The sequence below is a fragment of the Oncorhynchus keta genome, chromosome 4 (genome assembly GCF_023373465.1).
Source record: "Oncorhynchus keta strain PuntledgeMale-10-30-2019 chromosome 4, Oket_V2, whole genome shotgun sequence".
NCBI classification, from domain to species: domain Eukaryota; kingdom Metazoa; phylum Chordata; class Actinopteri; order Salmoniformes; family Salmonidae; genus Oncorhynchus; species Oncorhynchus keta.
In genome coordinates this window covers 81,621,609-81,634,108 of record NC_068424.1, presented here as the reverse complement: position 1 = coordinate 81,634,108, position 12,500 = coordinate 81,621,609, and the positions used below count along the sequence as shown (strand labels likewise).

At 48.1% G+C, this 12,500-nt stretch overlaps 1 protein-coding gene across 5 annotated transcripts in view; it reads left to right on the top strand.

Annotated features, from left to right (window-relative positions):
- Positions 1 to 3,367: 3,367 nt before the first annotated feature.
- The window catches only part of LOC118384078 (kelch-like protein 4), a 56,397-nt gene continuing 47,264 nt past the window's right edge, over positions 3,368 to 12,500 (top strand). For 2 of the 5 annotated variants that reach the window (XM_052517507.1, XM_052517501.1), the window contains exon 1: positions 10,826 to 11,842. In XM_052517507.1, coding sequence (XP_052373467.1) covers positions 11,373 to 11,842 — 470 coding nt within the window. In that variant the 5' untranslated portion in view covers positions 10,826 to 11,372. Of the gene's footprint in view, positions 3,487 to 10,825; positions 11,843 to 12,500 lie in introns of those variants that run through there. The other 3 variants (XM_052517516.1, XM_052517492.1, XM_052517512.1) reach the window with 3 other exon arrangements.

Sequence of the window (12,500 nt, the reverse complement as noted above, 5' to 3'; positions counted from 1 at the left end):
GTGTAGTAGACCTTACAGTGAAATGCTAAATACAACAGGTGTAGGTAGATCTTACAGTGAAATGCTGAATACAACAGGTGTAGGTAGATCTTACAGTGAAATGCTGAATACAACAGGTGTAGGTAGATCTTACAGGGAAATGCTGAATACAACAGGTGTAGGTAGATCTTACAGTGAAATGCTGAATACAACAGGTGTAGGTAGATCTTACAGTGAAATACTGAATACAACAGGTGTAGGTAGATCTTACAGTGAAATGCTGAATACAACAGGTGTAGGTAGATCTTACAGTGAAATTCTGAATACAACAGGTGTAGGTAGATCTTACAGTGAAATGCTGAATACAACAGGTGTAGTAGACCTTACAGTGAAATGCTAAATACAACAGGTGTAGGTAGATCTTACAGTGAAATGCTGAATACAACAGGTGTAGTAGACCTTACAGTGAAATGCTAAATACAACAGGTGTAGGTAGATCTTACAGTGAAATGCTGAATACAACAGGTGTAGTAGACCTTACAGTGAAATGCTAAATACAACAGGTGTAGGTAGATCTTACAGTGAAATGCTGAATACAACAGGTGTAGGTAGATCTTACAGTGAAATGCTGAATACAACAGGTGTAGGTAGATCTTACAGTGAAATTCTGAATACAACAGGTGTAGGTAGATCTTACAGTGAAATGCTGAATACAACAGGTGTAGTAGACCTTACAGTGAAATGCTAAATACAACAGGTGTAGGTAGATCTTACAGTGAAATGCTGAATACAGCAGGTGTAGGTAGATCTTACAGTGAAATGCTGAATACAACAGGTGTAGGTAGATCTTACAGGGAAATGCTGAATACAACAGGTGTAGTAGACCTTACAGTGAAATGCTAAATACAACAGGTGTAGGTAGATCTTACAGTGAAATGCTGAATACAACAGGTGTAGGTAGATCTTACAGTGAAATGCTGAATACAACAGGTGTAGGTAGATCTTACAGGGAAATGCTGAATACAACAGGTGTAGGTAGATCTTACAGTGAAATGCTGAATACAACAGGTGTAGTAGACATTACAGTGAAATGCTGAATACAACAGGTGTAGGTAGATCTTACAGTGAAATGCTGAATACAACAGGTGTAGTAGACATTACAGTGAAATGCTGAATACAACAGGTGTAGGTAGATCTTACAGTGAAATTCTTACTTACAAGACCCTAACCAACAATGCAGTTATAAGAAAAATAAGTGTTAATAAAGTATTTACTAAATAAACTGAAATAATATGAAATAAATAACAACAATATAAAAAATTATAAAAAAATTAACAACAATATAACAATAGCGAGGCTATATACAGGGTGTTACGGTACAGAGTCAATGTGGAGGCTATATACAGGGTGTCATGGTACAGAGTCAATGTGGAGGCTATATACAGGGTGTTACGGTACAGAGTCAATGTGGAGGCTATATACAGGGGGTACCGGTACAGAGTCAATGTGGAGGCTATATACAGGGTGTTACGGTACAGAGTCAATGTGGAGGCTATATACAGGGGGTACCGGTACAGAGTCAATGTGGAGGCTATATACAGGGTGTTACGGTACAGAGTCAATGTGGAGGCTATATACAGGGTGTTACGGTACAGAGTCAATGTGGAGGCTATATACAGGGTGTTACGGTACAGAGTCAATGTGGAGGCTATATACAGGGTGTCATGGTACAGAGTCAATGTGGAGGCTATATACAGGGTGTTACGGTACAGAGTCAATGTGGAGGCTATATACAGGGGGTACCGGTACAGAGTCAATGTGGAGGCTATATACAGGGTGTTACGGTACAGAGTCAATGTGGAGGCTATATACAGGGGGTACCGGTACAGAGTCAATGTGGAGGCTATATACAGGGTGTTACGGTACAGAGTCAATGTGGAGGCTATATACAGGGTGTTACGGTACAGAGTCAATGTGGAGGCTATATACAGGGTGTTACGGTACAGAGTCAATGTGGAGGCTATATACAGGGTGTTACGGTACAGAGTCAATGTGGAGGCTATATACAGGGTGTTATGGTACAGAGTCAATGTGGAGGTTATATACAGGGGGTTCCGGTACAGAGTCAATGTGGAGGCTATATACAGGGGGTACCGGTACAGAGTCAATGTGCAGGGGGTACAGGTTAGTCGAGGGTAATGAGGTAATATGTGCATGTAGGTAGATGTAAAGTGGCTGTGCATACTGCCCTACCAAGCAAAAAGGCAGTAACTGCTCATTTGTTCATATTTTATTTTGCTACATTCAATACATGCTTAATCACGTTGACAAGTATCCCGCCTCTATTGTGTTGTGTTCAGGAGAAAATGTTTAGCAGTAACTGTATAAAGTTACCGTGACAACCAAGGTAAATAAAAGCCATTTTTCTCAGTTCCACGCTATGAGTAGTTACTGCCTTCTTTCTTGGTAGGGCAGAATAGATTATTAACACAGAGTAGCAGAAGCATAAAAATGGCTACCCGGACTATGCAAATAGTCTGGGCAGCCATTTTATTAGCTATTCAGGAGTCTTATTGCTTGGGGGGGGGGAGAAGCTGTTGAGGGGTGACAGATGTGTTGTTTACTACCCTTACCACCTGGGAGCCGGCCTGTCAGGAAGTCCAGGATCCAGTTGCAGAGGGAGGTGTTAAGTCCCAGGGTCCTTAGCTTAGTGATGAGCTTTGAAGGCACTATGGTGTTGAACGCTGAGCTGTAGTCAATGAACAGTATTCTCACATAGGTGTTCCTTTTGTCCAGGTGGGAAAGGGCAGTGTGGAGTGCAGTAGAGATCGCGTCATCTGTGGATGTGTTGGGGTGGTATGCAAATTGGAGTGGGTCTAGGGATTCTGGGATAATGGTGTTGATGTGAGCCATGACCAACTTTTCAAAGCACTTTGTGGCTACAGACATGAGTGTTATGGGTCGGTAGTCATTTAGGCAGGTTACCTTGGCGTTCTTGAGCACAGGGACTGTGGTGGTCTGCTCAAAACATGTTGGTGTTACAGACTGGGAGAGGTTGAAAATGTCAGTGAAGACACTTGCCAGTTGGTCAGCGCATGCTCGGAGTACACGTCCTGGTAATCCATCTAGTGTGAATGTTGACCTGTTTAAAGGTCTTACACACATCGGCTACAGTAGGTGATAGGGTATTATTTGGGACACAGTAGTATGTAGTGTAGCCTACCATTGTGTTTTGGAAGTTTTCAGGAAGTCTTCCCTGTTCCTGGTTGTTTGAATGTAATTGTTGCTGAGGCAGCACAGAGGAAGGAACTCTTCAAGAAATTCCTTTAAAAAAAAAAGAAAGTGCTCTTTTCCTTTGTGAAGGAAAGCTAAAGAGGAGGAATAAAACACAATGGGACATTTCATTGGGGACTTGTAGTAGTGTGGATTTAGAAGACTTAGAGGCTTCCAGATATAAGACTGCATGGATGCAATAACCAGCAGGATTCCTTTAACAGGTAATAACAGGTAATAACTCATTATATTTTATTTAACTAGGCAAGTCAGTTACGAACAAATTCTTATTTTCAACGATGGCCTTGGAACAGTTGGTTAACTGCCTTGTTCAGGGGCAGAACGACAGATTTGTACCTTGTCAGCTCGGGGATTTGAACTTGCAACCTTCTGGTTACTAGTCCAACGCTCCAACCACTAGGGTACCCTGTCGCCCCAAAGGAAGTGCTATATTCTGTGATGTGATGCTTGATTTGCCGTAAGAGACTCTCTATCATTTAATCTAGGAACATTTTTCACTCATAATACTTAAATCATTACCGTGTATGACAGTAGCTCAAAGACACTCCCACTGTCCTATGTCCTTGCCTTGGCTTGGTCGTCCACAAATATTACTAAATGTCCTCCTATTGTTTCAAGGAAAAACCTCAGCTGCAGGCTCAGACAGAAACGGAACATTAAATGTAATCTCCTCATAAATGTAGACCTGTCTCTCATGACCTTCCAAATGGGACCCTATTCCCTATATAGTGCACTACTTCAGACCAGAGCCCTATTCCCTATATAGTGCACTACTTTAGACCAAAGCCCTATTCCCTATATAGTGCACTACTTTAGACCAGAGTCCTATTCCCTATAGAGTACACTACTTTAGACCAGGTCCATATCCCCTATATAGTGCACTACTTTAGACCAGAGCCCTAGTGGCCCCTATTCCCTATATAGTGTACTACTTCAGACCAGAGCCCTATTCCCTATATAGTGCACTACTTTAGACCAAAGCCCTATTCCCTATATAGTGCACTACTTTAGACTAGAGTCCTATTCCCTACATAGTACACTACTTTAGACCAGAGCCCTAGTGGCCCCTATTCCCTATATAGTGTACTACTTCAGACCAGAGCCCTATTCCCTATATAGTGCACTACTTTAGACCAGAGACCTATTTCCCTATATAGTGCACTACTTTAGACCAGAACCCTATTCCCTATATAGTGCACTACAGAGAGTATAATGACTCATTCGTGGAGAGGAAGCCTATTTTATGAACACACATTTATTTTTTCTTTGAGACCCGATGTCAGGATTTATTTCAAATAAATTAGAGAGAGAGAGAGAGAGAGAGAGAGAGAGAGAGAGAGAGAGAGAGAGAGAGAGAGAGAGAGAGAGAGAGAGACAGAGAGACAGAGAGACAGAGAGAGAGAGAGAGAGAGAGAGAGAGAGAGAGAGAGAGAGAGAGAGAGAGAGAGAGAGAGAGAGAGAGAGAGAGAGAGAGAGAGAGAGAGAGAGAGAGAGAGAGAGAGAGAGAGATGCTCATCTTAACGGTTTTATATTTCCTTGTCTCATCAGTGTAACGGTCAACTGACGGCTCATAGCATATGAGTAAGTATTTGAAGGGTTGTGGGTACAGGAGCTGCGAATTCCTCCTTTTTGGTTGACTATTTGGTTCACTACTTTAGACCAGGGCCCATAGGGCTCTCGTCAAAAGTAGTGCACTATATAGGGAATAGGGTGCTGTCAGCAGGCTAGCTTCCCCTGTCACCTGTCAGCAGGCTAGCTTCCCCTGTCACCTGTCAGCAGGCTAGCTTCCCCTGTCACCTGTTAGCAGGCTAGCTTTCTTTGTCACCTGTCAGAAGGCTAGCTTCCCCTGTCACCTGTTAGTAGGCTAGCTTCCTTTGTCACCTGTCAGAAGGCTAGCTTCCCCTGTCACCTGTCAGCAGGCTAGCTTCCCCTGTCACCTGTTAGCAGGCTAGCTTCCCCTATCACCTGTTAGCAGGCTAGCTTTCTTTGTCACCTGTCAGAAGGCTAGCTTCCCCTGTCACCTGTTAGTAGGCTAGCTTCCTTTGTCACCTGTCAGAAGGCTAGCTTCCCCTGTCACCTGTCAGCAGGCTAGCTTCCCCTGTCACCTGTTAGCAGGCTAGCTTCCCCTATCACCTGTTAGCAGGCTAGCTTCCTTTGTCACCTGTCAGAAGGCTAGCTTCCTTTGTCACCTGTCAGAAGGCTAGCTTCCCTTGTCACCTGTTAGCAGGCTAGCTTCCCCTGTCACCTGTTAGCAGGCTAGCTTCCCCTGTCACCTGTTAGCAGGCTAGCTTCCCCTGTCACCTGTCAGCAGGCTAGCTTCCCCTGTCACCTGTTAGCAGGCTAGCTTCCCCTATCACCTGTTAGCAGGCTAGCTTCCCCTGTCACCTGTCAGCAGGCTAGCTTCCCCTGTCACCTGTCAGCAGGATAGCTTCCCCTGTCACCTGTCAGCAGGCTAGCTTCCCTGTCAGCAGCTTCCCCTGTCACCAGTCAGCAGGCTAGCTTCCCCTGTCAGCAGCTTCCCCTGTCACCAGTCAGCAGGCTAGCTTCCCCTGTCAGCAGCCTCCCCTGTCAACAGTCAGCAGCTTCCCCTGTCAGCAGCCTCCCCTGTCACCTTTCAGCAGCTTCCCCTGTCAGCAGCCTCCCCTGTCAGCAGCTTCCCCTGTCAGCAGCTTCCCCTGTCAGCAGCCTCCCCTGTCACCTGTCAGCAGCTTCCAATGTCAGCAGCCTCCCCTGTCAGCAGCCTCCCCTGTCAGCAGCCTCCCCTGTCAGCAGCCTCCCCTGTCACCTGTCAGCAGCTTCCCCTGTCAGCAGCTTCCCCTGTCAGCAGCTTCCCCTGTCAGTCAGCAGCTTCCCCTGTAACCTTTCAGCAGCTTCCCCTGTAACCTTTCAGCAGCTTCCCCTGTCAGCAGCATCCCCTGTCAGCTGTTAGCTGCTTCCCCTGTCACCTGTTAGCAGCTTCCCCTGTCACCTTTCAGCAGCTTACCCTGTCAGCAGCTTCCCTTGTCAGCAGTCAGCAGCTTCCCCTGTCACCTGTCAGCAGCTTCCCCTGTCACCTGTTAGCAGCTTCCCCTGTCAGCAGCTTCCCCTGTCACCTTTCAGCAGCTTACCCTGTCAGCAGCTTCCCTTGTCAGCAGTCAGCAGCTTCCCCTGTCACCTGTCAGCAGCTTCCCCTGTCACCTGTTAGCAGCTTCCCCTGTCAGCAGCTTCCCCTGTCACCTTTCAGCAGCTTACCCTGTCAGCAGCTTCCCTTGTCAGCAGTCAGCAGCTTCCCCTGTCAGCAGCTTCCCCTGTCAGCAGCTTCCCCTGTCACCTGTCAGCAGCTTCTCCTGTCAGCAGCTTCCCCTGTCAGCAGCTTCCCCTGTCAGCAGTCAGCAGCTTCCCCTGTCAGCAGCTTCCCCTGTCAGCAGCTTCTCCTGTCAGCAGCTTCCCCTGTCAGCAGTCAGCAGCTTCTCCTGTCAGCAGCTTCCCCTGTCAGCAGCTTCCCCTGTCAGCAGCTTCCCCTGTCACCTGTCAGCAGCTTCCCCTGTCAGCAGTCAGCAGCTTCCCCTGTCAGCAGTCAGCAGCTTCTCCTGTCAGCAGCTTCCCCTGTCAGCAGCTTCCCCTGTCAGCAGCCTCCCCTGTCAGCAGCTTCCCCTGTCAGCAGCTTTCCCTGTCAGCAGCCTCCCCTGTCAGCAGCTTCCCCTGTCAGCAGCCTCCCCTGTCAGCAGCTTCCCCTGTCAGCAGCTTCCCCTGTCAGCAGCTTCCCCTGTCAGCAGCTAGTGTGAGAAAGAAGTCATTGTACTTTGCTGCTGTACAGTATAAAAATCATACCTATTTGATCACACAGGACCCATACTGACAAAATAAATTGCATTCTGGAAAGACGGTATACTTTAAGTAACACTTTACAATAATGTTTTAATTGTTTTTTTTAAGTACGTTATTTTAAAGTGGAATACACCTTTAATAGTATACAGTTGAAGTCGGAAGTTTACATTACACTTTAGGTTGGAGTCAATAAAACTCGTTTTTCATACCACTCCACAAATTTCTTGTTAACAAACTATAGTTTTGGTTGGTTAGGATGTCTCGTTTAAATACTGGACACATCTGCTTGTACGTGTTCACATCCCAACAGCTCTAATGGAATCTGCATTCTTTTTTATAAAATAAGAACCTTTGAAAACTGATCAGCAGCGGCAGCTTATCGACCTTGACGATTTATCATTAATGCTGAGTTTCTACTAGTACGAGGAGGATGGAGAGGAGAGAGTCATTATTCTGTATGGTTGACTGCCCGCATAGAGAGATCTTTCCCTATGAGATGCTGTGAGATGGGGGGGCAGTGCTGTGTCGGCAGATGTGATATGTGTGTGTGTGTGCATCATGTATGACAGCATAGCGTGAGGGTTGCTGTGAGGGACTCTGCTGCTTGAGATGGAGGGTACAGTGAGGGTTGAGGTGAGGGACCCAGCTACTAAAGTGGGAGAAGATAGTGAGGGTTGAGGTGTGGGACCCTGCTACTTGAGACGGAGGAGATAGTGAGGGTTGAGGTGAGGGACTCTGCAAACTTGAGACATAGGAGATAGTGAGGGTTGAGTGAGGGACCCTGCTACTAAAGTGGGAGGAGATAGTGAGGGTTGCTGTGAGGGACATGCTACTTGAGACGGAGGAGATAGTGAGGGTTGAGGTGAGGGACCCTGCTACTTGAGACGGAGGAGATAGTGAGGGTTGAGGTGAGGGACCCAGCTACTAAAGTGGGAGAAGATAGTGAGGGTTGAGGTGTGGGACCCTGCTACTTGAGACGGAGGAGATAGTGAGGGTTGAGGTGAGGGACTCTGCAAACTTGAGACATAGGAGATAGTGAGGGTTGAGTGAGGGACCTTGCTACTAAAGTGGGAGGAGATAGTGAGGGTTGCTGTGAGGGACATGCTACTTGAGACGGAGGAGATAGTGAGGGTTGAGGTGAGGGACCCTGCTACTTGAGATGGAGGAGATAGTGAGGATTGAGGTGAGGGACCCTGCTACTTGAGATGGAGGAGATAGTGAGGGTTGAGGTGAGGGACCCTGCATACTTGAGACATAGGAGATAGTGAGGGTTGAGTGAGGGACCCTGCTACTAAAGACAGAGGAGACAGTGAGGGTTGAGGTGAGGGACCCTGCTACTTGAGACGGAGGAGATAGTGAGGGTTGAGGTGAGGGACCCTTCTACTTGAGACGGAGGAGAGAGTGAGGGTTGAGGTGAGGGACCCTGCTTCTAAAGACAGAGGAGACAGTGATTGTTGTGGTGAGGGACCCTGCTATTTGAGACGGAGGAGATAGTGAGGGTTGAGGTGAGGGACCCTGCTACTTGAGACGGAGGAGATAGTGAGGGTTGAGGTGAGGGACCCTGCTACTTGAGACAGAGGAGATAGTGAGGGTTGAGGTGAGGGACCCTGCTTCTAAAGACAGAGGAGACAGTGATTGCTGTGGTGAGGGACCCTGCTATTTGAGACGGAGGAGATAGTGAGGGTTGAGGTGAGGGACCCTGAAAACTTGAGACATAGGAGATAGTGAGAGTTGAGTGAGGGACCCTGCTACTAAAGTGGGAGGAGATAGTGAGGGTTGCTGTGAGGGACCCTGCTACTTGGGACGGAGGAGATAGTGAGGGTTGAGGTGAGGGACCCAGCTACTAAAGTGGGAGGAGATAGTGAGGGTTGAGGTGAGGGACCCTGCTACTTGAGACGGAGGAGATAGTGAGGGTTGAGGTGAGGGACCCTTCTACTTGAGATGGAGGAGAGAGTGAGGGTTGAGGCGAGGGACCCTGCTTCTAAAGACAGAGGAGACAGTGATTGTTGTGGTGAGGGACCCTGCTATTTGAGACGGAGGAGATAGTGAGGGTTGAGGTGAGGGACCCTTCTACTTGAGATGGAGGATATAGCAAGGGTTGAGTGAGGGACCCTGCTACTTGAGATGGAGGAGATAGTGAGGGTTGAGGTGAGGGACCCTTCTACTTGAGATGGAGGATATAGTGAGGGTTGAGTGAGGGACCCTGCTACTTGAGATGGAGGAGATAGTGAGGGTTGAGTGAGGGACCCTGCTACTAAAGACAGAGGAGACAGTGAGGGTTGAGGTGAGGGACCCTGCTACTTGAGACGGAGGAGATAGTGAGGGTTGAGGTGAGGGACCCTTCTACTTGAGACGGAGGAGAGAGTGAGGGTTGAGGTGAGGGACCCTGCTACTTGAGATGGAGGATATAGTGAGGGTTGAGTGAGGGAGCCTGCTACTTGAGATGGAGGAGATAGTGAGGGTTGAGGTGAGTTACCCTGCTACTTGAGATGGAGGATATAGTGAGGGTTGAGGTGAGGGACCCTGCTACTTGAGATGGAGGATATAGCGAGGGTTGAGTGAGGGACCCTGCTACTTGAGATGGAGGAGATAGTGAGGGTTGAGGTGAGGGACCCTGCTACTTGAGATGGAGGAGATAGTGAGGGTTGAGGTGAGGGACCCTTCTACTTGAGATGGAGGAGATAGTGAGGGTTGAGGTGAGGGACCCTGCTACTTGAGATGGAGGAGATAGTGAGGGTTGAGGTGAGGGACCCTGCTACTTGAGATGGAGGAGATAGTGAGGGTTGAGGTGAGGGACCCTTCTACTTGAGATGGAGGATATAGTGAGGGTTGAGTGAGGGACCCTGCTACTTGAGATGGAGGAGATAGTGAGGGTTGAGTGAGGGACCCTGCTACTAAAGACAGAGGAGACAGTGAGGGTTGAGGTGAGGGACCCTGCTACTTGAGACGGAGGAGATAGTGAGGGTTGAGGTGAGGGACCCTTCTACTTGAGACGGAGGAGAGAGTGAGGGTTGAGGTGAGGGACCCTGCTACTTGAGATGGAGGATATAGTGAGGGTTGAGTGAGGGAGCCTGCTACTTGAGATGGAGGAGATAGTGAGGGTTGAGGTGAGTTACCCTGCTACTTGAGATGGAGGATATAGTGAGGGTTGAGGTGAGGGACCCTGCTACTTGAGATGGAGGATATAGCGAGGGTTGAGTGAGGGACCCTGCTACTTGAGATGGAGGAGATAGTGAGGGTTGAGGTGAGGGACCCTGCTACTTGAGATGGAGGAGATAGTGAGGGTTGAGGTGAGGGACCCTTCTACTTGAGATGGAGGAGATAGTGAGGGTTGAGGTGAGGGACCCTGCTACTTGAGATGGAGGAGATAGTGAGGGTTGAGGTGAGGGACCCTGCTACTTGAGATGGAGGAGATAGTGAGGGTTGAGGTGAGGGACCCTGCTACTTGAGTAGGAGGAGATAGTGAGGGTTGAGGTGAGGGACCCTGCTACTTGCGATGGAGGAGATAGTGAGGTTTGAGGTGAGGGACCCTGCTACTTGAGATGGAGGAGATAGTGCTGTAGTTCTTTTCTTCCCTTCCTCAAAGAAGAGACAATTTACTTGGTTAAGCTGTGACCTCATCATGCTGTACGCATGATATCCCACCCACTTCTCCCTCTCTCCCTCTCTCCCTCCCTTTGGTGAGGGGCTGGGGCTGCCTACTCCAACATTAAACATTTCACATTTCTGTTTCGGGTTCCTGTGTGTTGCGTGAGCAGTGAGGACACGAAGCGAGCGAGACCCAGAGAACAGAAGAGAAGAGAGAGAGAGAGAGAGAGAGAAGAGAGAGAGAGAGAGAGAAGAGAGAGAGAGAGAGTGTGTATCATCGTGCATGTGCATTAACTTAGCTAACAGGCAGCAGCAGCAACAGCTGAGAGATACATAGAGAGAAAGACAGAGAGAGAGAGAGAGAGAGAGAGAGAGCGCGAGAGGAAAATAAGACCAGGCACAAGGAAACAAAAGCTGCAGAGAGAGAGAGAGAGAAAGAGACTGTTCCCATCTTGCCCTCCACTAAAAGAACAACGGAGGAGGAGGAGGAGGAAGAAGACAAAAGGAAGAAGAGGGTAGCGTACAGAACTGAACATACTGGAACTGAATTCATAGGCTCTTTTTCTTTACCCTCCTCCATGTTTTAGGGGGGATTCTACACTAGTGCATTTGATTTGCTGCCTTCTTCATCTTTGAAAAGAAAGAAAGAAAAAGAGAAAGAAAGCGTGAAAGAAAGGAATAAAGAGAGAAAGAAAGAGAGGAGGATGTCGGGAAAGAAGGAGTTTGATATGAAACAGATCCTCAGGCTGCGTTGGCGCTGGTTTAGTCATTCATCCCAGAGTTCTGCCGGTGGAGGAGGAGGAGGAGGAGGAGGAGGAGGAGGAGGAGGAGGAGGAGGATACCTCCAGGAGAGCTTTGATCACAGAGGGACCCCAGTCCAGGGCAGGCTGAAGAATCACTCCCGGGACAGAGGTGGCAGTGGAGGGGGATTCCGGAAGCAGAACAGCAACAGTCCGGTCCATAGTATCCTGGCCCCCACGCCTGTCTATGTCAGAGCCAGTAATCAATCATGGCAACAGCAGAATATTATTCAGCACCTGCAGCAGCAGGGTGGCCACGAGCTGCCTAAGAACAGCAGCTCACCTAACAACACCAGGAAGGAGGACTGCTCCAAGAGCAGCCAGGAGAATGTGAAGAGTGTTGAAGAGTCCTTAGAGGCGGATGCAAGACGCAGGTATGTCAAAGCAAGACACAGGTATGTCAAAGCTAGACACAGGTATGTCAAAGCAAGACGCAGGTATGTCAAAGCAAAACGCAGGTATGTCAAAGCTAGACACAGGTATGTCAAAGCAAGACACAGGTATGTCAAAGCTAGACACAGGTATGTCAAAGCAAGACACAGGTATGTCAAAGCTAGACACAGGTATGTCAAAGCAAGACGCAGGTATGTCAAAGCAAGACGCAGGTATGTCAAAGCAAGACACAGGTATGTCAAAGCTAGACACAGGTATGTCAAAGCAAGACACAGGTATGTCAAAGCTAGACACAGGTATGTCAAAGCAAGACGCAGGTATGTCAAAGCAAGACGCAGGTATGTCAAAGCTAGACACAGGTATGTCAAAGCTAGACACAGGTATGTCAAAGCTAGACACAGGTATGTCAAAGCAAGACGCAGGTATGTCAAAGCAAGACGCAGGTATGTCAAAGCTAGACACAGGTATGTCAAAGCTAGACACAGGTATGTCAAAGCAAGACACAGGTATGTCAAAGCTAGACACAGGTATGTCAAAGCAAGACACAGGTATTGCAAAGCTAGACACAGGTATGTCAAAGCTAGACACAGGTATGTCAAAGCAAGACACAGGTATGTCAAAGCTAGACACAGGTATGTC